The following is a 27,289-nucleotide window of genomic DNA, read 5'->3' as shown; positions in this document are numbered from 1 at the left end:
GATCCGCTCCCTTAGGACATCACGGCTCCCGGTAGTCAGCTCCAAATAAGTTCCACGCGTGGTCCTTCCAGAGCAGCATCCTCCCGCTTCATCATTTCATTCTTGTTTACCGTTACGGACACCTAAGGACCATTACTCTGCAAAATGAGGAGGAGCCGGAACAAGCCATAACCCGGAAGCAGTAGCGTGGACCTGATCATGCTTGCAGCACCTTGAGCTGAAATGTTGCAGGGCACAGAAGGCTCGGTTATCAGTAAGAAACGAGAACGTCATTTTTCTTTCTTTGCTTTGGTACCCACAATTCTTTCTCGGCGGTAAGAAGGCATTTCCCCCCCACCGCCCACTTGTTTCTTCCGTATAGAGTCCATAATACAGACTTACAAAATATGGTTTTCACATTCTGGGCCTGGTACCTTTTAATATCACTTTTAACACGCCAGAAGTTGAGAATTGCCTTTAAAATGTTGAGTAATACTGGGTTGTGGGGGTGATGTTGAAGCCCTGCCCTTTCTAAGTTTAGTTACGTTAGAAAGTAACTAAGATTTCTGACCTTGAAAATTACTCACTCCACCGCTGCTCCTAAAATGGAAAATTTAGCCAGAGCTATTATTACAAAAATCTGCTATCCTTTTATTCTTTCCACCGTCAAATGAACACCCCCGGTGTACTCAAGGTTAAATATAAAGATGCACAGAGTATTAAATGTGGCTGCTGGGCATCTGCAAATTCTTTCACAGTCCAATTTCGGCTGTGATTTGTTACTCGAAATTTATTAATAGAACCCAGTATACGTTGAATCTTCTGAATATTTGGTTTTTAAAAATGATAATGCTAAGCTAGATTTAGCAAGACCAAAGGGATTTGTATATGAATGTGTCACCAGGCACAGCAAAAAACAAGAGTTGTAGTAATGGCTGCTTCTGGTCCTGTGTTGTGCTAAGGATCAAACCATAGGCCTTGAGCTTGTTGGGCAACTGAACTACCACTGAACTATGTCCCCAGGCCATCCTGCTAAATTTTGACCCTTATTTCCATTTTTAATATCAGGAGGCAAAACATTTTCCCTCTCTTGCCCAGTAAAGTCCGACTACTTTTATCCCTTTTCTGAGGGAAGAACAGATAATTATTGTACATACCCGATTTCACCTAATCTGTCATTTTTAAAAGATATTTTTGAATGTGTGTGGGTAACTAACTGCATGTATGTATGTATGTATGTATGTATGTATGTATGTATATCATATGTATAGTTGGTGCCCAGGAAGCAAGAGGGTGTCAGATCAGTCTCCTGGAACTGGAGTTAGGGACGATTTATGAACTATTGTGCAGATACTGGCCTTGGTCCTCTGCAAGAGCAGCAAATACTCTTAACTGTCAAAATCTCTCCAGCTTGGTAATATTCTGTAACTGTTAAATATGAAAATAATGTGTACTGTTTAAAAGACATGGAGACATCAGGAAATGTAAAGGTTTTCTGTAATTCCACAACTAAGTAAGGAATGACTTACCTAATTGCACCATTTTGATGGATTTCTTTTGTCTTCTTTTAAAATAAGTGTGATGATTTGAATGGGAATGACCCCAGTCTCCCACAGGCTCATATATTTGAGTGTTTAGTCCCCAGTTAGTGGAACTGTTTGGGAAGGATCAGGAGGTGTGTCTTGTTGGAGGGGGGTGTGGCCTTGCTGGGGTGTGGCCTTGCTGGCGGGGGTGTGGCCTTGTTGGAGGAGGTGTGCCAAGAGAATGGCTTTGAGGTTTCAAGAGCACATGCCAGGCCCATGCTTTGCCTACAAGTTACAAATGAGAGGTGAGCTCTCAGCTACTGTTCGACGCCATGCCTGTCTGCCTGTTACCACACTCACCACCATGATGACCATGGAGTAACCTAAAACTGTGGGCAAGCCCTCAATTAAGTGCTTCTTTTTATAAGTTGCCTTGGTCATGGTGTCTCCTCATAGCAATAGAACAGTAACTAAGACGGTGTTCTTTATCTGTTTTTTCCCATATAGTATAGATTTAAAAAAAAAAAAAACAGAGATTATACTGGTTTTTAATCTTTTTTTTCATTTATTAAAATATCATCATTGTCCTTTTTTCTCACCACCAGATCCTCCTGGTGTGTTAATTTGGCCTTTTAATATTTGAGGATTTCTTCCTTTAGGTTCGGCTAAAAGAGAAGCATCCTCAAGAAGTGATCACAGGGTCGAGAATGAGAAACACTGATCTTGGAACAGACAAGCTGTTATAATATAAACTCTGCCTCTTTCCAGTGAGTGAATACTTGTGATTAAGTTACCTAACTTTATTTGGCTTCTGAATGTCCTGAAATTAAACAATTAAACAAAGTACCTGCTTAGCATATTTAAGGCCCAGCAGGGGACAATCCCTAATCTCTCTCTCTCATTCTTTCTTTCTTTCTCTCTCTCTCTCTCTGTCTCACGCACTACACACACACACACACACATACACACATATACACACAAAATACACACCCTGTCTCTCATGCTCTCTATACTCTTTAATAACAATAATATTAATAATTTAAAAAATAAGTTAATAAATACAATAAAATTGCTGGTTATCCAGACATGTCAATGTACATTTGTGATCTAGCACTTGGAAGGCTGAAGCAGGAGGCCCCAGTTCGAAGCCAGCCTGAGCCACATAAGGAAGACCCTTTTGTCAGTTAAACTGGATAATAGATGAAATGTTAATATCTTCCTTGAACTTCATAAATATATGACTATGAACCACCTAAGATGTGTCGTTATTTTATAGCTGTTCATTTGTTGGTTGGTTTTTCGAGACAGGTTTCTCTGTGTAAGCCCTGGCTGCCCCAGGCCTGCTTTGTAGACCAGGCTGGCTTGAACTCAAAGCGATCGGCCTGCCTCTGCCATCCAAGTGCTGGGATTACAGGGATGTTTTATAGTGTTTACGTGTATATTTATACACTCACTTCAAGTTAGAGCTGCCTTAACCCATTCTAGTGCTGTATTTGTTAATTATACTCCTACACACTTGCCTTAGTTGTATATATAAAGTTACTCTTTTTGCTTTTTTTTCCGACAAAGTTATTTTTTGTGCATGCAAGTTAAGCAACTTTCAAGGATCAGTTTTCTTTATATCAGTTGTGTTAGCCAGGTGGTGGTGGCGCCAACCTTTAATCTCAGCACATGTAAGGAGAAGCAGAAGGATCTCTCTAAGTTCAAGGCCAGCCAGACTGATTTCCAGGCCAGCCAGGGCTACACAGTGAAACCCTGTCTCAAAGGAAAGAAAGAAAGAAAGAAAGAAAGAAAGAAAGAAAGAAAGAAAGAAAGAAAGAAAGAAAGATCACAACAACCACAGATAACAACAACAATCCCAAGGATTGAGCTCAGATACTGTCAGAATTACCTGTAAGTACTTTTATTCTCTGGCTATTTTGCCAGCCCCTCACTTGTTTTAATATACTATTATTTAGAAGTTTTGAGGATTTTCTTTATGGGTTCAGCCTAGTGGCACTTGTCTTTGATTCCACCATTCGGGAAGCAGAGGCAGGCAGATCTCTGAGTTCATGGCCATCTTGGTCTACAGAGTGAGTTCTAGGGTAGCCAGAGATAAATAGTGGGACTCTGTCTCTAAATAAGTAAATAGAAAATATAAATACTATGTATGTGTGCACATCTCTCTCTCTCTCTCTCTCTCTCTCTCTCTCTCTCTCTCTCTCTCTCTGTGTGTGTGTGTGTGTGCGTGCTTCTCTGAGTTATTGACCATCTTTGGAACTAAACGAAGCTGTGAACTAAAGGTTTCTGTGAAACTCCACATATCTTTAGAATTTCTTTTCTCAACTGTTGTATCTTACATTACAGCTGCTGAGATGAGTCGTCACCTGTGCATTTGGCTTTTTCGGAATCCGTCTCTCAGTGTGTGCCCCAAGAGACATGTCGTCCTCTACTGTCAGCAATTTAGACAAATAAACCTTGATACAAGGTGGTGGGATTTTAGACAAAACAAGACTCACGTTCTCTCTCAGCTCTTAAATAAGCGTTGGCCCAGGAGCTACTGTCATCAGGACACAAGGGAACTCTGGAGACACAAAGCCCTACAGAAGTATCTGAGAGACCTGAAACAGGAGTACCAAGCCCTTGACCAGTGTCTGCAGGGTGTCTCTGAGAAGGAAGGAGACCGAAGGGCCTTACACAGAAGGCGTGCACAGCTGGCACCGCTTGCAGCTGTTTATCAAGAAATTCAGGAGGCCGAACGAGCCATTGAAGAATTAGAGTCAATGTGTAAAAGTAGGTAAAGGATGTGTATGTGTACGTAAGTGTGGAACTGATTAAACTTTGAACTCTGTCTTTTTAAAGCCTTCAGATAATAAGCTCATCTCTGGTAAGAAGAGGGCTGTATACTCAGTGTTTGCCGAGTGTCAGTTACTAAGAGTCTGCTAAGAGTTCAGCCTCTTCATGATTCTTACTTATCGGTTTAGAGTCTAGGGGACTTGATATCAACATAGGTTTTAATTTACTGAGCACTGTTCTACATACAGGAATACAGAGATGATGGTTCCTCTTCCATCCAAGGTAGTAATGTGAGAGAGTATATGTGTCTCGTGTACATTACAGCCTGGTGACCTCTATGCCCTCTCAGTCAGAGACCACACCAGATCCTAGGTCCTTAAGCTACAGAACCACCACATCAGTATAATCACACCTTAAGCTTTATTGTGTACATGGGATTGGACTAGTTGTTACTGAGAAACTTTTTTCCAAAATGGTACTGTACTTAATTATGTCTAAAATAAACTAGCCTGGCTGGGCGGTAGTGGCGCACGCCTTTAATCCCAGCACTTGGGAGTCAGAGGCAGGCGGATTTCTGAGTTCGAGGCCAGCCTGGTCTACAGAGTGAGTTCCAGAACAGCCAGGGCTACACAGAGAAACCCTGTCTCGAAAAACACCAAAACAAACAAACAAAAAACAAAAAAACAAAAAACAAAACAAACAAAACAAACAAACAAACAAAACAGAACTGGCCTGGTGTTGTGCTCCAGAGGTTGGGGCCAGCCTGGCTAAGTCGTGCTGAACAGGACTTCCTTTTCACCTCTCACTGCTTGTTTCTCCGCCGGCCACAGCATTCTCAGGTTGCCCCACAGGCAGGGTCGTAGGACACGGAGACCAGCAGGCAAGGAGGTCAAGGCCAGCCTGGACTACATAGTGGGACTCTGTCTTAAGTGAAAACCTTTGTAGACATCAATGAGGTAGTTATTCAATACTTTGTAAGAATTTTAAAGATTTGCCATTATCCCTGTTGCTGATTTTAGGTCTAAATAAACAAGATGAAAAGCAATTGCTAGAACTTGTATCAGAAGAAAGGCAAATCATTGATCAGAAGATGGACAGACTGTATAGTGAGGTATGTTCTGGGCAGGAGGCTGATCTCAATAGCACTAACATGAAGGACTAGTATTCTTCCTAGAATATGCTTTGGTGTTCAAGATAACTGCCCCAGCAGTTCTTTTATTACAATGAATAATTAAGCTATACTTAGTACAATTTGCTGAAGAACAATTGGAAGAGAATTTGAGATGTCAATGAGCAGGACTCCAGAGGAAGGAAAAACCGTTGCTGAATCTATTGACTTGGGAGACAAGCAGACATGATCCTCTGGTGAGGAAAGTTAGGAGACGAGGGAGATGGCTCAGCAGATGGAGGTGATGCTATACACTCCTGTCCTATAACCTGAGTTCCAATGTAGCATCACGCAAGGTGACAGGAAAGAACTAGCTAGCTCCCTTCAGTTGTCCTCTGACCTCCCCATGGCACATGTGTGTGTGTGTGTAGTGGGAATAATACATACATACACACACACACACACACACACACAAATAAAAGAGTAAAACTTTAAAAAGAAAGAGACACCATGAGGACAAGTCAGACAGTTTCAAGTATGAGAAGAGATTGGTAGATTTATGGTGGTTGTATTAGATTGGAACCGTGCATGCTGAATACAACGGAATGAGTCCTGAGTACATAGGCAGCTGGTTTCTACAGGTCTTTAATTAGAGCTAATGAGCCTTTGGCATGCTGTGGACTCTCCGGCTTCATAAAGGGATGTCAGCCTTAGCCAACCATCTAGATATGGAAGGGCAAATTACACAATAACTGTCTCCTTTAGTTCAGTAGGTGGTTTGTTTTTAAAGAGACTGAAAACCATAGCACTGTGTACCACATTTCTTTCTGTTTTAATCATCATTGTCCCTTCAGCTGTCTTACTGTGTAATTTAGAGAGGGGCTTTTGAGGACTTAGAAGAATGAGTAGAGATATCACCTAGTGCACCAAAGGCTAAACTTATTCCACCCTTAGTCTAGCTTTCTCTCTCACGAGTGTTTTTAGAGAAATGGCGGTAGGGAGGAGTCAGAACATGTATGTATTTAGTTTGATTCAAAAAATGTTTTAGTGATCCAGGAAGTTGTTTCGTAGTCTTCCTAAGAGGAAAGCTTTATTAGGAACTGAGGGACCCCCCCCCCCCACACACACACACATACCCTTTTTTTTTCTGTCACATGAGAGAAGCTATTTGAATCTTACTTAGAGTCCCCTTAATATAGTCTTTAGACAGAATGACCCCTGCCAACAAGGCAGGGTATGGACCATCACTTTATGGCAGGGGAGAGTCTATAATTATATGTCAAAAGTCATTTGGAGCAAATGAGGAATTTCAAAGACTCGCTTCATTCATCAGATGAAAGATGCCACTGTGCAAAACTAATTTCAAGAGGCAAAATCTGAACAAAGTTGAATGGAAGTCTGGACTTTGATCGTAATTAACTTCATTTTAGAAAGTTAAGATAATGTGCTGACATTGCAGAAAATGCTCAGATAAGTAACTTCATTGTCATAGGAACTGACCATCTAATTAGATTTCTTACGATGACTTTAAGGCTTACCTCTTTGGGATATTACATGGTTTTGTTAATTACTGACTTCAAAAAACTGTTTTAAGAGCTTTGATTTAATTCCAAGTAATAATATACCAAGGAAAATAAACACATCAGCGATTGCGTTTCCCTTCATTTCCAGCTTTTGGAGCATTTGGTGCCTAAGGAGAGGTGCGACCGGAATGACGTTATTCTAGAAGTGACATCTGGAAGAACTACTGGAGGTCAGAGAGTCAATGTGTTGTAAAAGGGATTTGAAAACTGAGTTCTACCTTGATTTGACGTCGCTGTGCCTTGAGAGGCCTGCTGCGCGTGTTTAGTTTAGGAAGTGCTTATTTCCTGAATGCTCATGCCGGAGGATGGTGCTCCTCAATACTTGTGGTTACTGAGCAGCTTGTATAATTCTCTTACAGGTGATATCTGTCAACAATTTACCCGAGAAATATTCGATATGTACCAGAATTATTCATACTATAAACACTGGAAATTTGAGCTGCTGAATTACACTCCAGCAGATTATGGTAAGCATATGAAAGCAGAGACAGAGAAATCTGTGAATTTGAGGCTAGCCTGGTCTATATATTCAATTCTAGCCTAGGCAGACCTGCAAAGTGAGATCCTGTCTCAACAAATAAAAGATAAATAATAAATAAATTAAAACTTGAAAAGCATATAAAAACAAGCAAACAAAAAAACCAATCTTATAACGGGCTGGAGAGATGGGTCACTGGTTAAGGGCAATAGTCAATTTTCTAGAGTATCAGGTTCGACTCTTAGCACCTAATGGAGATTCACACCTCAAAACCATCTGTAACTTCAGTCCCAGGCCTCTTCTGGCCTCTGAGAGCACCAGGCATACATGTAGTACACAGACAGACATACAGGCAAAACACCCATACACATAAGCTTTTTAACTTTTAAAAATAATAGTACTAATAAAATAACAACCAGAAGGTGACCCATAGGTTCTGTCTGCTGGGTAACACAGTTCTACACCATGATAGACTGAGGGATAATTAACGATAAAATAGAAAATCAAAGTTGGATAAGAGGATTAGTTAGGTAAACAGCAGCGGGAACTCAGTATGCGGCATTAGTAAACTGGCTGGTACAGACAGGCCAGGCCAGCAGCCTACCTTTACTACCTTTCCCTAGGGGATATCAGCTCTTCAGCCATCTTTTGAAATGTAGATAGCAGAGAACTTTGTTAGCCTTTCCTTCCAGATGCTAGCATATTGGTCCAGGGGGGCCAGTGAGTGATCTCAGTTTCACAGCTAAATGTCAACATTGTATTTATTGCTCTAAATGTGTTTCTGTTTCCCCTACAAAAATCTCTTGACAAGTAGATGAACCAAAAAAATGTCATACTCCTTTATATGCACTGGTCAGATAATCAGTATAAATAGCTCCTCTTTTATCTGTGTAGTACCATAGACAAAGGTGGTAGTGGTGGTGATGGTGGTGGTGATGGTGGTGGTGGTGGTGGTGGTGGTGGTGGTGGTGGTGGTGGTGGTGTGGTGGTGTTGGTGGTGATGGTGGTGATGGTGGTGGTGGTGTGGTGGTGGTGGTGTGGTGGTGTTGGTGGTGTGGTGGTGGTGGTGGTGATGGTGGTGATGGTGGTGGCAATGGTGGTGGTGGTGGTGTGGTGGTGTTGGTGGTGTGGTGGTGTTGGTGGTGATGGTGGTGATGGTGGTGGCGATGGTGGTGGTGGTGGTGGTGGTGTGGTGGTGGTAGTGGTGGTGGTGGTGGTGATGGTGATGGTGGTGGTGGTGGTGGTGGTTTACAAATAAGGGAACCAAAGCATAGGTGAGTTATGTAAGCTAGCTGATTGCTTATAGCTAGGAAGAAAGGAAATTGAATGAAACTCAGCCTGATACTGGCTCTACTAATTTGTACAGGAAAGTTGTAGGATTCTCCAGTTTATATTAATTCAAATGTTTGTATTCAGCATGAAGTAGAGATTGGGGGGGGGGGGATTTTTGTTCTTTCTTGCTTGCTTTCCTTCCATCCTTCCTTCTTTTCTTTCTTTCATCTTTTTAAAGTTCTCACTATGTAGCCATGGCTATCCTAAAACTCACTGTATAAACCAGGCTGGCCTCAAATTTACAAAGATTGAATTGTCCCCTTGGAGTGCTGGGATTAAAGGTGTGTGCCATTACTCCTGGCAAGGGGAATAATTGTAAAGAGTGTGAAGTTGAGATAGGAAATTTAAATGTTGTGGCTTCACTCTGTTTTAGTTCCTGGCTATCTTTTATAGTACGATGTTAATGCATGGAATGCGACCATCTGCCTCCTAATGCACATCAGCTTCCTCATCTGGTAAAGCCACTGGCTGCACAGACCTGAGGTAGTTAGAACCTATCCCAGGACAGGCTCTTCTGGCCTCCACAGCAGTCTCCTTGCACCATCACTCTATACATGCACTGCTAATTAATTAAAAATAATTGATTATTTTCAATAATTAAAAGGACCTAATCCGCTGGGCAGTGGTGGTGCACACCTTTAATCCCAGCACTTGGGAGGCAAAGGCAGGGGGATTTCTGAGTTCGAGGCCAGCCTGGTCTACAAAGTGAGTTCCAGGACAGCCAGGGCTACACAGAGAAACCCTGTCTCAGAAAAAAAACAAAACAAAAAACAAAAAAAAAACCCAAAAAAAACGACCTAACCCATTGTGTTTTTTAAAGTACTGTTATATTGTTGAGACTAGTAAAGAACCCAATCAAGCATTTAGCCTTTCCTATGTAACTGTACTATTGGTTAATCAAGTTGAAATTGGGAAATATAGGTATATCTTTTTTTAAATTTTGCTGTTTTACTTTTTGAAATAAGGTCTTACTGTGTAGCTTTGGCTGGCCTGGAACTCTCTCTATAAGGTCAAAGGCTGACCTTTGACTCATAGAAATTCACCTGCCTCTGCCTCCCAAATGTTGGGGTTAAAAGGCATGTGCCTCCATCCCTGGTGGATGCTCCAGTCTCTGGACCCCGCTGTCAAATCTCAGCAGCAGAACAGGTTGGCTTGCAGCAAGAGTGTGCAGTCAGACTGGAAAGATAGCTCAGCAGTTAAGAGCTCTGGCTGTTCTTCAAGATCTGGGTTTAAGTCCCAGCACCCATATGGCAGCTTACAACTGCCTGTAACTCCAGTTCCAGGATCTATGACACACAAACATACATGTAGACAAAATACCAATGAACATAAAATTCAAAAAATAAAACACACACACACACACACACACACACACACACACAGGAGTTATGCAGTCAGCAAAACCCCACTGCTGGGACTTCTGTAGGTCAACTGTCCTCAGTAATGTATAGGAATTCAAGAAATGAATGAAGAACATGGGGATTAAGAAATCTAAAGGGCTGGGCGGTGGTGGCGCACACCTTTAATCCCAGCACTTGGGAGGCAGAGGCAGGTGGATTTCTGAGTTCGAGGCCAGCCTGGTCTACAGAGTGAGTTCCAGGACAGCCAGAGCTACACAGAGAAACCCTGTCTTGAAAAACCAAAAAAAAAAAAAAAAAAAAAAGCAATCTAAAGGACATACTCCCTGGGGCTAGGAGTGATGGGCATTGAACCGAAGCCCTTTTGCATGGCAAAGCATGAGCTTTGCTACTGAGCTATTAATTGTTTTTAGACAGAAAATACTATAGTGTCTAAAGAGGGCTTTCAGGTAAATGCAGTTATGACAAAGAAGGTAGTAAAGGTGACCATGTGCAGACACACTGTGATGAGTGCCGACTTGACACATCCTACAATCATTTAGTAAGAAAGTCTCAGTGAGGGACTGTCTAGACTAGGCCGGCCTGTAGGCTGTGTGTAGGTGATTATCTTGAGTGCCTTAGCTGCTGTAGGAAGACCCAGCCTGGAGGTGGGCAGCACCATCCCCTGGGCCTTGGACTGTAGAAGAGTGGAGAAAGCCAGCGGAACAGTGGGCACAGATGTGTTTATTTTTCTCTCTGCTTTGTAGATATAATCAGCTACTTCAAGTTCCTGTCTAAACTTCCCTGGGATGATGGACTGTGATGTGGAACTATGAACTAAAATAAACCCTTTTCTCCTAAGCTGTTTTTCTTTTAGTGTTTTATCATAGCAACAGCACTTAGACTAAGACCCCCACAGGGAAGGGGAAGGGTCATGAATGGACAGGACCTGGGGAGGAGTGTGGAGCAGTTATTAAATGACATATTTGAATCGTGTGCTTCTCTAGCTCTCTATGTTTATAGGGTTGCTTACCTCTTCTACATTTGTTTATTCATTTATTTTGGAAGGAGGGGCACAGTATGAGGTCCATACTGTGTCAGAGGACAACTTTCAGAACTTAGAATTCAGGTCGTCAGGGTTGGCAGGAAGTGCCTTTTTCTGCTGAGGTGTCTCATTGGCTACTTTATAACTTCCTATATCATAAAAATGTTTTTTTTTAAAAACGATTAGATAAAAAGCTAAAGTCTAACCACAAAGACTTTGGGGCGTGTGTGTTACAATCTTTCCACACCACAGATAAGAATTAACTTTTGATTCTTGAAACTGAGAAAGGCTAAAATCTGTTCAGTAGTATGAAATTGTATTCTTGAGCCTTTTCTGATATATGACACATATTTGCCTAAAAATTTACAGGCAATTCAATGCAGAAAATGTCCCAGTATTCCTGTTTTCTTAATGGTAACTTTTTTATTATTACAAAGTTACAGAGTAAAAGTTCTTTATAGAAAAGTTGGACTCCAGGCTGAGCCAGAGATGGCTCGGTGGTTAAGAACATTGACTGCTCTTCTGAAGGTCCTGAGTTCAATTCCCAGCAACCACATGGTGGCTCACAACCATCTGTAATGGGCTCTGATGGTCTCTTCTGGTGTGTATAAAGACAGCTACAGTGTACTCATTTAAATAAAATAAATCTTTTAAAAAAAGTTGGAATCCAAAATGTGCAAGCCAGATGTTACCTGCAGCTGTATTCTCAAATTCCACCATTCAAGAGGTTGAAACAGAATTGTGAGTTCAAGGCCAGCCTGAATTCATAGCAAGACCTTATCTATAAATAGATAGATAGATAGATAGATAGATAGATAGATAGATAGATAGATAGATAGTACAAGTAGTAAATATAAAATTCACTGTTACTCACCTCTCTAGAGATGACCATAAGTAATATTCTTGATTTGTTTTATTTTATATATTATTATATTTTATATCAGGATAATATAGTTTATATATCTTGGGTTTCCATTTCATGTGCTATAGGGACAGACAGGCCTTAGATTAAGGATAGTTATAATCCTAATCTTTTTCAAAGTACATTGCACTAGTGCTTCTGAATCTTTTCCCCTAGGTGGACTGCATCATGCTGCTGCCCGAATTTCTGGTGACAGTGTCTATAAGCATTTGAAGTATGAAGGAGGAATCCATCGAGTTCAGCGAATCCCAGAGGTGGGCCTGTCCTCACGGATGCAGCGTATTCACACGGGAACAATGTCAGTTATTGTTCTTCCGCAGCCAGACGAGGTAACTTCCCCGGGACATGTTTAGTCTGTGTGTTCTGTCTGCATGTGTATCTGCATGCCAGAAGAGGGCACCAGATCCCTTTATAGGTTGTCGTGAGTCATCATGTGAGTGCTGGGAATTGAACTCAGGATCTTTGGAAGAGCAGCCAGTGCCCTTAACCTCTGAGCCATCTCTCTAGCCCCAGGTCCCCTTTTCAAATAAAATTCAAGGTGTTAAAATGTGACCCACCAATAAATGCACACACACAGTGGGGAAGAGGAAGAGGAGAGAGACCACTTAGCCTTAGGAGCAGTGGTTAAGGACTTACTCAGTAGCTCAGAACTCACCCATTCATGTACATAGCTCATACATATATGTATACATATACATATACATATACATATACATATACATAGCTCATGTAGCTTATAGTCTTAAATCTCAAAAAACAATCCACCTGCTATTTTCTTTACTTGATAAGAGAGAAGACAAGCCTCAGTAGAAGGATTAGCCTGAGAATGCTCCACTGAGGTCAAAGCTCCTTTGTCCTACACTGCTGTGCCCCACCCGCTCTATCCATCCCGTGGTTGTCTGTGTAAGGGCTGACACAGGAAGGTAGGAAGTCACCCTGGTCAACTGTGGCCAAGAACATGAGAAGGAGCTCAGAGTCTCGCTGTGCATGTGGTATGGGATACAAGATGGATCTTAGTGAGTTTCTAACAGGGGATTCTGGTGACAGTGTGATATGATCCAAGATGGTATGGATCTTAGTGAGTTTCTAACAGGGGATCTGGTGACAGTGTGATCAATAATGTGCATTATAGACATCTTTATGGTCTAGATAATAAGATAATCAATGGTGAAACTCTTCAAAGATGACATAATTCAGTGATCTCATACCATTCTAAGTCGGTGCTTAAAAACTGCATCCTTTAGTGGGGTGAAATTCAAAGGCAGAATGCCTGCCTAGTGCGCATTTGCCCTAAGTTCAAGCCTCCTCACCCCTCCAAAACAAAATAGTATTGCATTGAAATCGGTTATTTATTTAGCTGGGTGCTGGGAGCACACACCTTTAATCCCAGCACTCGGGAGGCAGAGCTGGAGGCAGGTGGATCTTGGGTTCTTTGAGCTTGAGACCAGGCTGATTTATAGAGTGAGGTCCTGGACAGCCAGAATTACACAAAGAAACTCAGACTCAACTGAGGGTGGGGTATGGGTAGGAGTAGGTTCTTTGCTACTTTATTTTGAATTTTTTTTAATTCATGGTTTACTTAAATAGTTTAGTTGAAAAAAATCTCAGAACAAAGTGTTGTGGGAATGTGAATTTACTCATGCTATATCTTCCTGTCCTAGGTAGATGTGAAAGTGGATCCCAGGGATCTGCGTGTAGACACATTTCGAGCCAAAGGAGCAGGTGGGCAGCATGTGAACACAACAGACAGTGCTGTGAGGCTTGTTCATGTCCCCACAGGTGAGCAAGGCCTCTGCAGCTGTCTCAGTTACTTTCTATTGCTGTGATAGGACACGGTGACCACTGCAACTTATAAAAGGAAACATTGGGGCTCGTGGTTCCATAGGGTTACAGTCTGTGACTATTGTGGCAGGAAACATGGTGGCAGGCAGGCGTGGTCCTGGAGCAGCACCTGAGAGCTTGCATCTTGATCTACAAGCACAGGGCAGAGAGAGCTAACTGAATGCTGGGGGCTTTGACATCTTCAAGCCCACCCCCACGTGACAAGCCTCTCCAGTCAGGCCACACCCCCCAATCCTTTCCAAACAGTTCTGCCAACTGAGGACCAAGCACCAAGTACCCGAGCTGGTGGGGGCCATTCTCACTCAGACCACTGCAGCTTTCAGTTTTCTCTCCCCTTCGTGTACTCACTTAGCTAACACTCGGAGGGCGTGGCCCTGTGGCGGTTTGTAGTTCCTTGCACAAAACTTTTACAGATGGAGGTGGCACTGTGAGTCTGACGAGCCAGCGGTGTCTAGTGCCTCCTTCTGTAGGAAGCAGTTCCCCTTTGACGGATGCAGGCTGTGAGCATATCTGTGCAGGAAGGGTACCTGGAGATACTGGACAAGTGTGGCTCCAGGAGTGGCGCTCCAGGCCACGTCCAAGGGGAGCAAAGACGCAGCACGGGCATGCCGGCGCTTGGATCCTTATCTGTAGGTGAACCGCCAGTGCCGTTAGGCTCGGCTGCATTCGTGGTGTCCTGACTGCCAAGACACCTGTCACCTTGATAAATTACAAGTTTGTTTTTTTTTAATTTGTTAAGGTGATTTTACCTACATTGTTTCACACCAGTGATACACTCTGAGGACTGTATCATTACACAGTTTTATCACTGGGCGAAAAAAATATTTTTTTAGATTTATTTATGTATATGAGTACACTGTCATTGTCTTCAAATACACAGAAGAGGGCATCAGATCCCATTACAGATGGTTGTGAGCCACCATGTCATTGTTGGGAATTGAACTCAGGACCTCTGGAAGATCAGTCAGTGCTCTTAATCTCTGAGCCATCTCTCCAACCCCCTCAACTGGGTGAAAATTATAAATGATTGAAAACTAAGATAAGTCTCAGTAGGCAGTAAGATTTTATAGGACAGCTATTGTATATGCAGACTATCTTCGCCCAACTTATTATGTGGTGCATTAGCTTCACTTTTCAGACTAAAACTGTTTTTCTATTTATGTTTTATTTCTTTTTAAATTCCAAAAAAATGTGTGTGTATGTGTATGTGTGTGTGTGTGTGTGTGTGTGTTTACATGTGTGCGAGTCTCTGCAAACATGAAGGCCAGGAGGAGATTGATCCCAAAGAGCTAGACTTTATAAGTGTTGGCGAAGACTTGTTATGTGGCTGCTAGGATTCAAACTCTGGTCCTCATGATTGATCAGCAGGCACTGTCAAATGTTAAGCCAGGATTGGAGAAATAGCTGCAGTTATGATCACATCCTGGAGCTTGGTTCTTAGCACCTTCATCAGGTGTCTCCCATCTGCCTCTAACACAAAGGCCTCGCACCACATGGGCAGTGCACGTCTTTTTTGTTGGTGGTGCAGAGTTGGATGGGTACAAGTAATACTTGATGGAGTTCAGAAATCAACACTCAAACCAAACACTGACCTCAATTAAGCAAGAATAATTTATTGCACGCACATAATACTGGATGTCTAAGACTCCTAAAGGACTTGAGAGACTGATTGCAGTCCTGGTCTGCTCTCAGATTAGGCTTTTTATAGGAAAAACCAGGTTCAAAGGTTTACTGGGCAAGGAAGGGAGCTGTTGGCTTCCTAGGCAAAGAATTATCTGAGTAGGGTAAGGGGTGTGGAGGGGTGGATGGGTGGTGAACAGGGGAATTTCAGAACATTGAGATAACAGTGTGAGTATTACACTCATAACTTTTTGGCTCTTTAGTAGCGTTCTTCAGTGTCAACCACAAAAACCTTAGTGAGCTCATACGTAGGTGCAGGAAGGGATGCCCGGTGATTAGTTCTGACTCAAGCTATTTCAGACCTAACAGTTCATATTGACTGTGGTGTTTAGACTGTTTAGTCTAATGCTGCTTGTATTATGTTAATTGGGTCCCCCAAATTGCACGAGAATCTGCACATCTGCACATAAGACACTGTGGGAACCCTGCCCCCAGTTGGTTTTGATTAGTAAAGTTGCCGGTGACCAATGGCTGGACAGAGAGACAGAAGTGGGACTTTTAGGATTCCCTGGCGAGGGACCAAGGAGAAAAGAGAGAGATGTGCCATGCCGGGACAAGGAGAGGAGAGACACCACACCAGAGTGGTGCAGTAGGAGCCGGGGGACCCTGCCCCAAGAAACCCCACAACTGGGTGTAGGCAGCAAAAACGGAATACAGATTTTAGTAAATAATAACTCGGGAATATCAGAGGGGCGTGGATCGGCCATGTGGAGGTTAGGAGGTGGTCTAACCATTGAGCTGTTTAAGGCACATCATAATATGAAGGCTGTGTGTGTGTGTCTTTCATTCGGGAATCCAGAACATTGGGACGGGTAGCACGGAGCTCCACCAGCATTAACGGAGTACAGACACACTTGACTTTGATTTGATGGGTCCTACGTAAAGCTCTGTGGGATTTCTTAAGATTAGCAAACCTTATACAGAACATTCAGAACAAATAGAACAAAACAGGGTGTGTGCTTAGCATGTCCTTGAGCCAAGGCGGTTCTGTGTGGCAGTGACTGGCAGGCGTGGAGCAAAAAACGGCTCCAGCCAAGGACAGAAGCCCAGGCTTCACCCCGGCTAGCTTGGCAGCTGCTCTGTCACTCAGCCACATTCCCGGGCTTATATAAAGGTGTATGGTCAACATCAGCCCTCCTTTGTGTAGTTGTGACTGAAACAGGAAAGGCCAAGTTCTCCCTGTGTATGACAAAGGTTGGGTCAGCACTCCATAGAGCATGGTAGCAGATTGCTCTTGGAAAAATACCGGGATGAGCAAAACAAAACAAAACAGAGGGAAATGCTCAGAGAACAAGAGCACATATAACTAGCTGCGCCTCAGCCTTCCCAGCTGAAGTAGCTCACCTCACAGCTCACTCACGTAAGCCTAGTGCATGAGAGGCCGGTGCAGGGTCACCAGCTGTGGACACAGGACACACACCTTTAACCCCTTACTTAGTTGGGAGGCAGAGGCAGGCAGTTCTCTGTGGGTTGCAGGCCAGCCTAGTTACAGAGTGAGCCCCAGGCCGGGTAAAACTGCATAGTGAGTACCATGAAAAAAGAAAGAAAATGGTGGACTATCTCATTTAGACATTAGAATCTAAGTCGGCCCCTAGAGCCATTGCCAACAATTTCTAAATTGTACTAAATCTAAACTGTTGCTTGTCTTTTGTCAAATTCCCTGATTAATCTCTGCCTTAAGATAGTCTTCAGCCCGGTGTGGTGTCCCTTTAGTTCCAGAACTCCTGAGGCAGAGGCAGACCGTGAGTTCAAGGCCAACCAGGGCTACTCAGTGAGTCCCAGTCACACACAAACAATGAAAAAAATGTTCATTTCTTCTTTATTGGGGCTGTGGAAATGATAGGCCACAGTTACTTCTGATTGTTTTTCAGGACTGGTAGTAGAGTGCCAACAAGAACGATCACAGCTGAAAAATAAAGAAATAGCTTTGCGCGTGTTGAGAGCCAGACTCTACCAACAGATAATCGAGAAAGACAGGTGTCAGCTGCAGAATGCTAGAAAACTGCAGGTAAGACGTGTAGAGTAAATGCAATGCTGTATGTAGGAAAGTCGTGTTATGTACAAATGCAGTGCATGTTCCTACATGAATTGAAGGGTCGTAGAACACAAACTTTTTTTTCGTTTTTGTTTTTGTTTTTGTTTTTTGTTTTTTGGATTTGGTTTTTTCGAGACACGGTTTCTCTGTATAGCCCTGGCTGTCCTGGAACTCACTCTGTAGACCAGGCTGGTCTCGAACTCAGAAATCCGCTTGCCTCTGCCTCCCAGAGTGCTGGGATTACAGGCGTGCGCCACCACCGCCCGGCCAAACTTTTTTTTGTAAGCAAGGAATATTTAAGTGCTGTAGCCTAAAGGATATTAATCGCATTCAGGCTCATCAGTTTCCATAGGAGTAAATGAATAAACAGAAGTATTTCCTACTTGTTTCCCTGCTATGTTTATGTTTTAACAGTCTTAAACTGAAATTGGTTGGTTTGGTTTGGTTTTTTTTTGTTTTTTTTTTTTTTGTTGTTGTTGTTGTTGGTTTTTGTCCTGACAGGTTTTCTCTGTGTAGCCTTACTGTCCTGGAACTAGACTCAGTTGGCCTTGAACTCTGCCTCCCAAAAGCTGGGATTAAAGGTGAGCCACTGTGCCTGGCAGGAAATTTGGTTTTAAGACAGAAGAATTCTCTTGCAATTTGAAGATTTTTCAGCTATTTAAAGGTTTTTATTACAACCCAGTATGAATGGGACTAAAGTGGCATTCCTGAAAGAAGGAAGGGAGCTGCTGCTGGAGTCTAGGGATCAGGAACGAAAGGGAGACCGCCTTTTCATTTCATGCCCTTTGCTGCTTCTGGAATATTGTTTGATATATATTTATAGCTGTGGGGGTCCAGGAGTCTCCCCACAAACCATACACTGATCTCAATCACACAGGGATAGTTTATTGAACACCCCAAGACTGATGGAGCAGGAATGTGGCTCAGACTTCAGGAGCTGGAACTACATTTCTCGGGGCCAGCTTATAAAGGCAAAACCCAAAAACCACAGTGAGCTCACATGCAGGTATGGGGGTTGGGAGGTCTGTAGAGTGGTCTGTCTTTTTTCCACATTTCTTTAGTAATTTAGACATAACGGTTCAGCCTGACCCCTATCTTGCTTGGCCTTGAGTGAAGGCTGCAGCTGGGGAATTTTCTAAGGAGAGCAGCTCTCAAAATGTAACAAACCTCTGAGCAGAGCAGATATTTGGTCAATCTGACCTTACTCAGAACCAAATTATTTTCTGTGTCTGCTTTCTTTTTGTATCAACAGTATGGGATGGTTGGCAGGCCTGAAGCAAAATAACTATAGTTCTTTCTAAGAAGTAATGCCAGAGAACCAGGTCAGGGATCTAGACTTCAACAATAGTATTAAATATAGTATGCAACACTCACTATGGTAGCTTCCGTCTCTAATCCAAGCACTCAGGAATCCAAGGCAGCTTGATCAATATGAGTTCTAGGCCAGTTTTGTCTACCTGGTGAGGCCCTATTTCAAAAAACTATGTTATATATAAAACATATTAGTTAGACTGTGGTGACACGTGCCTTTAATCCCAGCACTCTGGCAGAGGCAGGCGGATCTTTGAGTTTGAGAGCAGCCTGATTAACAAAGTGAGTTCCAGGACAACCAACACTATTACACAGAGAAACCCTGTCTTGAAAAACAGCAACAGTCTTTGAAATATTCATCCTTGTGTTCATCGTGATAGGAACCTTTTCCCTGTTTGTTGTCATTATTGCAATAGAAGGGAAGGGATAGATTGTGTATTAGGTCTCATCTGAGTGGCCAGAAAGGCCTCTTGACTACCTTGTTTGCTTGTGAGCTGTCTAGTAGCAATTTCTCCCCCCGCCCCCCAAGACAGGGTTTCTCTGTGTAGCCCTGGCTGTCCTGGAACTCACTCTGTAGACCAGGCTGGCCTCCAACTCAGAAATGCGCCTGCCTCTGCCTCCCAATTGCTGGGATTAAAGGTGTGTGCCACCACTGTCCTGTTAGACTGGGGAAAGGGTTTCTTAATATGATGTTTTCCAAACCCAGCTTGGCAGAAGGGATAGCTGAGAGACTGTTTCAGAACACACAGTTCCTCGTTCATTATGTCTATGACTGAGCTTAAAAATCTGTAACTTTTCAGATTCTCCTGATCAGATGTTTTGTTTCATCATGTTTGTTTGCTCTGGGCTTTAAGAAAATGAGTCAGTATTTGGAGGCTGAGGCAGGAGGATCGCCAGTTGCAGATCAACCTGTGCTATATAGTGAGGATATGGAGAAAGAACAAGAGAGCTTGGGGCCGTGGAAGGTGGAGAGGGGCAGAAAGATTCAAAACTGTGTTTCTTTAATCTTAAAAATGAAGAAAGTGAGAGAGTGCTATGTATGGGACTGTTAGGGGCAGAAGCCATCACATGGGCAGGGGCGGACTGAGCGTGTCAGTAACCATCACATGTGGTAATCTTAACAAAGATTCCAAGTTTAAAGGAGTCAGAGAACATATTTCAGTTACTGGGCATGATAAAGACATGTTAGGGAAGGACATCCCTTCAAATGATCTAGATAACATGTGCAAGTGTCATGATCTAACAAGTGGCATTGTAAAGGTTCATGTGGTTCTCAGAAATAATGTTGGGAAGGCTGTTGACATTAAGAAGAACCCAGGGTGCTGAGTTTAAGTACATGCTCTGAGCAGACAAGAAGGACCCAGAGCAGAAAGCTTCTCAGAAAAATGCCTTAGGAAGGTGAAGCAAGGCCGCTCACAGGAGCAGAGACATACAACGTTAATCTGTAGTTTTGTAGAAGTGCATGTGAAGGGGATAGTAGAATGCAAAGTCAGAACATACTGAGAAACCAGATAGAAACAGGTATCCAGATGTCGTACGGCGCAGAGAGGGTCTGCTCCCAGTCTGCTGCAAGCCTAGCCCGTAAGCTCCCTGAAGTGTTTGTTAAACTGCTGAATGTCAGTGCTTCCTACCTGGACAAAAAGGTACATGCCAGGTGTGGGCCTCACATCTGTAGTGCCTGTAGTTGGGAGGCTGCAACAGGAGAGTTGCTGTGAGTGAGGCTACCCTAAGCTATATGATTTCACAGAATATTTTTTAAAATGAAAAACTAAAAAAGAAGAACGGGGAAATTTTTAAATGTTAAGAACAAAAGGAACTTGAAATTCAAAGAGGCATTTATTCTTACTTCACAGACCAACTCTCCTCAGGTGTTTGGTTGTTCGTGTGGTAGGCTGGGGATGGGACCTTTGCTGGGAAGGCATGCATTCTCCCGCTAAGCTCCTTCCCCAACCCCAACCTGGTAGTCTTAAGATTACCTCCTACCTGTTCTTGTCTTGGCCAATCATTATTTAATCCCTTCAAACAGGAAAATAAAGTATAAGGATTTATGAAGATTTTATAAATGTTATACTTTTTAATTTTAAAGTTAAAAATAAAAAATGTCTTTTTGCTATGGGACAGGTGGGAACAAGAGCCCAGTCGGAGAGAATTCGGACATATAATTTCACCCAGGATAGAGTCACTGACCACAGGATAGCATATGAAGTTCGTGACATTAAGGTAATATTACCAACTATGTATGTATCTCTGCTTCATTAGAAATAGAGTCGGGGGCTGGAGAGAGGCTCAGTGACTAAGAGCACATTCCCAGGGTCCTTAATGTGGAAGGCAAGAAACCAGTGCAAGTTGTCTTCTGATCCCAAGAGCCATGGCACACATACAGAACACGTAAGTCAGGTAGAAACTGCTCTTAACCCTAAATGTTGCTGCAAGTGTCTTCACAAATGTCTCCCTCCAAACACCTTCTCTCTCCCTTTAATCCTTTCTTGCAGGAATGGCGAGGCCTTTTTAAGGGTTCATCTGATTAGGTGAAGGCCTCTGGGATAGCATTATCTTTTATTAAGTCAAAGTCACCTATTGATAACTTAATCCCAGAAGTACTATTCTTTGTTGTTACAGGCTCCATCTGTAAGACAGAGAAATATATAAGGTTAAACACCCAGGACATCATAGAATGAGATCTGCTACGAGGCGTGAGAGTGTGTGTGCTGGTTGATTTGTTTGCATTTTTTTAGTCTTTTGAGATCAGCTCTCACTATGTATGTAGCCCTGGTTAGCCTCATAGAGATCTACCCGTCTCTGCCTCCAGGTGCTGGGAATGAAGGCACGAAGTGTCACACCCAACTAATGTATGTTCTTTTTATGTAAGTGGTAGAGCCAGTCTGTTAGAGAAAATACCCTGTCAAAGTTGCTTGAACAGCATTAGCTGAAATCCTTCTAGCTAGGACTACTAACACTAATACATTAGCAAAGAAACCCAGCGGAATAGCCAAAGCTTTGTAATTTTGATTCTGTCTACTTTGTACCTAAAACTAAAGTCTTGGTTTTATAAGAGAGGTGTCTGGTTTTTTATATGTTTATAAAGTTCTGTGTATCTTACACCACTTCCTCTGTTGTCTTGTGGTACACAACTATCCTGCATATGACCATAATATCAGAAAAAATTACTGTTTTGTGTTTGTTTGTTTTTGTTTGTTTTAGATAGGGTCTTACTCTGTAGCCCAGGCTACCCTGGAACTCAGAGTAATGCTCCTGCCGTATGTTCTGATTCCTTGGGTTACAGGAGAGTCACCAACCTGGGAGAGGAAGCAATGTTTGTTAACTTCTCTTTCCTCAGATCCAACACAATAGTAAGCAAACGTATTTGGCAATATTATTTCAAGTGCATCATATTTTTTTCCAGTTGTTTTTTAGCCCTTAGAAGGAAGAGAATCATGAATTTGAGGGCAGCCTGATAGCAAGGCCTGTCTCAAGACCAAAAAGTAAAAAAACACGTGATGGCCAGGTTAGAAGGAAAGATAGCAAAGGGATTGACAGAAGCAAGTAACTTAGAAATGATACAGAAGAGACTGGAGAAGGAGTAAGGACCTTGGCAGGGGCGTGGCTGCTGGCAGAGAGAGTAGAGGGTAGGCCGGAGGAAAGCGAACATGTAGGGGCTCTTCTGCGGGCTCCCCACCCTTTCAGTAACTCCAGCTTCCAATCACTCCCTCCACATAATTCCTGATGGCACAGCTATGCCTGGGCATGATCGTGACCTTGACAAGTGATTTGTTTGGTTCAGGCAGCTGACCAAGCCAGCCCCCAGGAATGCCTCCCAAAATTTCTAAACTAGAGATAAAGTTATGCCCACTTCTTGGCGGCTAACCCTGATCTATATGAACTGCTGAGAAGAGGTCAGAAGGCACAGTTCCCAGCTCGGAGGGTCAAAGGGGAGGTCGGGGCACAACGAGAAGTGTGCACAAGTCACCACGTGAATGTCCGCACTCATGTATACCCGAGGCGCAGTCTCAGTCCCAGGGAGCAGCAACAGGCCCCCCGTGCCACAGCGCTTCGGTTGGTGAGTCCGCCCAGGGGTCTCAGAGTCCCTCTGAAGCTGGCTCTTTTGCCCTTCTTTGAGACAGTATCACACTCTGTAGTCCAGGCTGGCAATTGGAACGTTGCCCTGGCCGGAGCTCTCTCTGTACTTCATCTCTCTGTCTCTCCACACATTCAGTCCCATGAAATGCCCTCCGCTCGAGGAATACCCATTTCTTTTAAAAAGAATGCTCAGTTGAAGTGGCTCCTGGTCCCAACTCAGTCTTTCCCAGCTGCCACCTTCTGTTAACAGGTCCTTGCAGCCCTGCCTTCTCCTTAGGTTTTTAACTGTCTGTGTTAGGCTATGCTGTTTGCTTACCTGTCTCACTCTCACACTAACTTGTTAGCTTCTGAGAATTCAGCACTAGAATCTTTATATGAACTCTTTAATCTTTATATAACCACGACACCCTGGGTGATGCAAACGAACTCCCAAACTATTACGATTAGTGTTAAGAGTGGCATCCCTTTTACATCAGTTCCCAAAATGAAATCCAAGCTGCAGCTGCAGCTCTGAGGCTGTTGACTTTTATAAGCAGGTACATTAGGTGTGTAAAATTTTTTAATTTTTATTTATGTATGAGTCCTCTGTCTGCTTGTATGTCTGTATGACAGAAGAGGGCATATGATCTTATTATATATGGCTGTGAGTCACCATGTGGTTGCTGGGAATTGAACTTAGGTCCTCTGGAAGAGCAGTCAGTGCTCTTACCTGCTGAGCCACCTGTCCAGCCAAATATGAATTCTAAGACTGAATCAAAGTGCTTTTCCTTCCTATTTTTGGATTTAATTGATGTCTTACACTGTGCTGGTATGTCCAGAATACAAATATATTAAAACACTCCCATTCTTATTTTAAAGAGAAAGTTGTGTCCACTTCCCTAACTTTTAAGAATCCTCAAGAAGTGGGCGGTGGTGGCGCACACCTGTAATCCCAGCACTCTGGGAGGCAGTGGTGGGCGGATTTCTGAGTTTGAGGCCAGCCTGATCTACAGACTGAGTTCCAGGACAGCCAGGGCTATACAGAGAAACCTTATCTGGAAAAAAAAACAAATTCAAAAATAATAATAAAAAAAAAAAAAAGAATCCTCAAGAGAGACTAAACACGAGATGTTCAGGGTTCAGGGTTCCACATGCCATTCAACATATGTCTACTAAGCCAATTTTGAGTATTTCTAAAATAGAATATGTGAATTCACTAATCCCAAGTCTGGTATATAAACTTCTACATAGGAAAGCTACCTGAAGAACCTGTTTTAGGTTCTGCAGAGAGGAACTGAGAGGGGATGACAGGAAGGTCCAGAGGAACCAGCCTTCCTCAGGGTCATTATTTGGAGAATTGTTTTTTTTTTTTTTTACTGTTTGTAGTGAATACTACACAGCCTATATCTGGGCTGAGCAGATGTGAATATCATGCTATATTTGTCTTCTGTTTATCTCTACATTCCTTCTTTATATCCATCTGTTTGGCTTTTAAACCATTTAAAAGCAAGTTGTTTGGGAAGTGAAGGCTGAAGGATCAGAAGTGCAAGGCTTTAAGGAGTGCTAGACCTTGTGCTACCAACCTATCTCAAAACAAACAAACAGAAAGAAGAAAAAAGAAAGTAAAGATAAAGGAAGTTGCAAACTAAAGAGACTTGATCCCTTCACCATTACAAAATAGCAGTTCCACAGGACTTCTAGATTGTATCTGTTTGGGAAAGCTCACTCCAGGCCGGGGATCAGCTTCTAATGTTGCTTTTTAGGTTTATTTATGTATGTGAGTACACTGTCACTGTTTTCAGACACACCAGAAGAGGGCATCAGATCTCATTGCAGATGGTTGTGAGCCACCATGTGGGTGCTGGGGATTGAACTCAGGACCTCTGGAAGAGCTGTCAGTGCTCTTAATCCCTGAGCCATCTCTCTAGCTCGCTAATGTCTTCTTGCTATTTTTTTTTTTTTAGTAGACACACTCTTTTTTTAACTAATAGAAGTCACAGGCAACATTTCCTCTCAAAGATTGTGTGCTAACAGAGACTATAGTCAAAAACACTCAGCAAAGGGTCTTTAAAGACAGGCAATTGGTCAATATCAAAAGTTCATTCAGATGTCTCTGTCTTATCTCCAGAGTAATTGGAAAGATCAAACTCACAGATTTCATTGTTTTGATTTCAAATACAAATTTGTATTTCAATCAATTTGATTTCAAAGTAAAATGGTAACTTAAGCAATTAAAGTAGAAATCTGTTTTCTCTTTTAGATTCATGTTTTAAGAAAGAAAAGCTCTGAAACTTGCGACTCTCCATATATTAGCAGTTGTGTTAATAATATTGCAGAATATTAGTAAGCTTTTGTTGTTAGTGATAACTATGAAGAAACAGTTATTTGCTCTTCCTAATTATCAGGAGTGTTAGGCTGCTCTCCACCAGTGTAACAGACACCTAAGCAAAGCAGCCTGAAAAGAGAAGAGATTGCTTTATCTCAGTCTTAAGGTTTCAGCCTTGTGGCTCACAGTTCCAATCCCGTGAAGACACACCATGACCAAGGCCACTTGTAAAAGAAAAGCATCTGACTGGGGACTTCCTCACAGTTTCTGAGGATAAATCAATGACTGTAATTGTGCACAGCATGGCAGCAGGCAGGCATGGGGCTGGAACAGTGGCTAAGGGCTTCCATCTTAGGTGCAAGATGAGGCAGAGAGTGTGTGTGAGAAACCTGGTCTGCTTCAGCTTTTGAAACCTCAGAGCCCATCCCTAGAGATAAACTTCCTGGGCTATTCTCATTCAAAGCACCACACCCTGACTACCTGGCCCCCCTGTTCTGGGCCTGTGACCGCACAGTTCATCCTGGAGGGAACATGTGGCAGAGGAAGCCATTTACCTCCTATCCTGGAGGTAAAATGGAGAGGAATTCATTAGCACCCTTCAGTTCCCTTTGCAGGCACACCATCCCTTAGGCCTGCGTCATTCAGGTTTCTACCGCTTTCCAAAACCTGAGGGCCACATGGGTTTTTGGGAAACATCTGAGATCCAAATTGTCAGGTTTGATAATAACTCCTTTTTTATTTTTTAATCAGGAATTTTTACGTGGTGAGAAGTGTCTGGATCAGCTAATTGAGAGACTGCTTCAATCAGCAGATGAAGAGGCCATTGCTGAATTTTTGGATGAACACCTTCAATCAGTGAAATAAATGTGGCTTATCATTTATTGTTATATAAATGAAGTGGACTTTGATAAAGAAACAGGTGTGGAAATCTAAATGAATATTCATAAAGTATAGATGTACCCACATAGTTTTTATAGAAATCATTTTAATGAAAGAAACTCACGTTTTTTGACATAGAGATTTATTTTAGGTCTCAAGTAAATAATTCAGCTCTCCAAATAGAAGATAAGCTTGTAACATCAAAAAGAAAAATAAAATATTGAGAATTGATTGTATAAGATGAATCAACTGTTTCTTTTAGGCCTTTTGAAAAGCCATAAGCATTTTCGTCAAAAGGGAGTCTAGGTATGAGTCATCCTGCCTAACTTATATAAAATTCACATTAAAAAAAAAAATTACATGACAGGTTCAGGACAAATTCAGCTCCTAAATATTTGAAACAGAAGGGATGCTTTCAGGGAGCTCACTCACCAGACTAACTTCAACAGAAGGAGAGTGGACTCATTAAAACTCGTGGCAGAGAGTGGCCAAAAAGACATCAAGCATTGTTTATCCTTTACGGCTTACATTTTTACTTTTCTTTCTTTCATTCTTTCTTTCATTCTTTCTTCCTTTCCTTTTCTTTCTTTCTTTCTTTCTTCCTTTCTTCCTTTCTTTCTTTCTTTCTTTCTTTCTTTTTTTTTTTTGGTTTTTTGAGACAGGGTTTCTCTGTGTAGCCTTGGCTGTCCTGGAACTCATTCTGTAGACCAGGCTGGCCTCGAACTCAGAGATCCACCTGCCTCTGCCTCCCAAGTGCTGGGATTAAAGGCATGCGCCACCACTTTATTTTCACCACACTTTGGAAAAGCAGAAGCTTGGGATTTGGTTGATTGTCACTTTGTGTTTTTATTGTTTTCTTAAAGTGCTGTGTGTGTCTCCCAAGAACTCAATTAGAAGCTTGGTAGTTTTTCTGTTTCCAGACAGGGTTTCTTTGTGTAATAGCCCTGGAAATCCCTATGTAGACCAGGCTGGCCTTAAAGTCACAGAGATCCAACCTGCTTCTCTAGTGCTAAGATTAAAGGCAGGTGCAACCATACCTGATACCTTTGCAGTTTTTAGTCTTCCCTTTAGGGCTAAG

At 42.5% G+C, this 27,289-nt stretch overlaps 1 protein-coding gene across 3 annotated transcripts; it reads left to right on the top strand.

Moving 5' to 3' along the window:
* On the top strand, positions 1-26,554 carry Mtrf1 (mitochondrial translation release factor 1). 3 transcript variants are annotated; one of them, XM_052190871.1, is made up of 11 exons: positions 1-253; positions 2,162-2,269; positions 3,849-4,274; positions 5,297-5,388; positions 7,057-7,138; positions 7,328-7,435; positions 12,239-12,411; positions 13,744-13,861; positions 17,476-17,612; positions 21,072-21,170; positions 26,083-26,552. In XM_052190871.1, exons 3-11 carry the CDS (start codon positions 3,857-3,859, stop codon positions 26,194-26,196), a joined length of 1,341 nt encoding a protein of 446 aa, XP_052046831.1. In that variant the 5' UTR covers positions 1-253; positions 2,162-2,269; positions 3,849-3,856; the 3' UTR covers positions 26,197-26,552. The 3 variants fall into 3 exon arrangements, with proteins under 3 accessions (XP_052046831.1, XP_052046830.1, XP_052046832.1); XM_052190870.1 differs by having other exon boundaries at positions 1-314; XM_052190872.1 differs by lacking the exons at positions 1-253; positions 2,162-2,269 and adding an exon at positions 3,336-3,395 and having other exon boundaries at positions 26,083-26,554.
* Positions 26,555-27,289: the final 735 nt, after the last annotated feature.

This window comes from Apodemus sylvaticus, chromosome 8, assembly GCF_947179515.1.
Source record: "Apodemus sylvaticus chromosome 8, mApoSyl1.1, whole genome shotgun sequence".
In the NCBI taxonomy this organism is placed as follows: domain Eukaryota; kingdom Metazoa; phylum Chordata; class Mammalia; order Rodentia; family Muridae; genus Apodemus; species Apodemus sylvaticus.
This window is presented reverse-complemented; position numbering and strand designations above follow the sequence as displayed.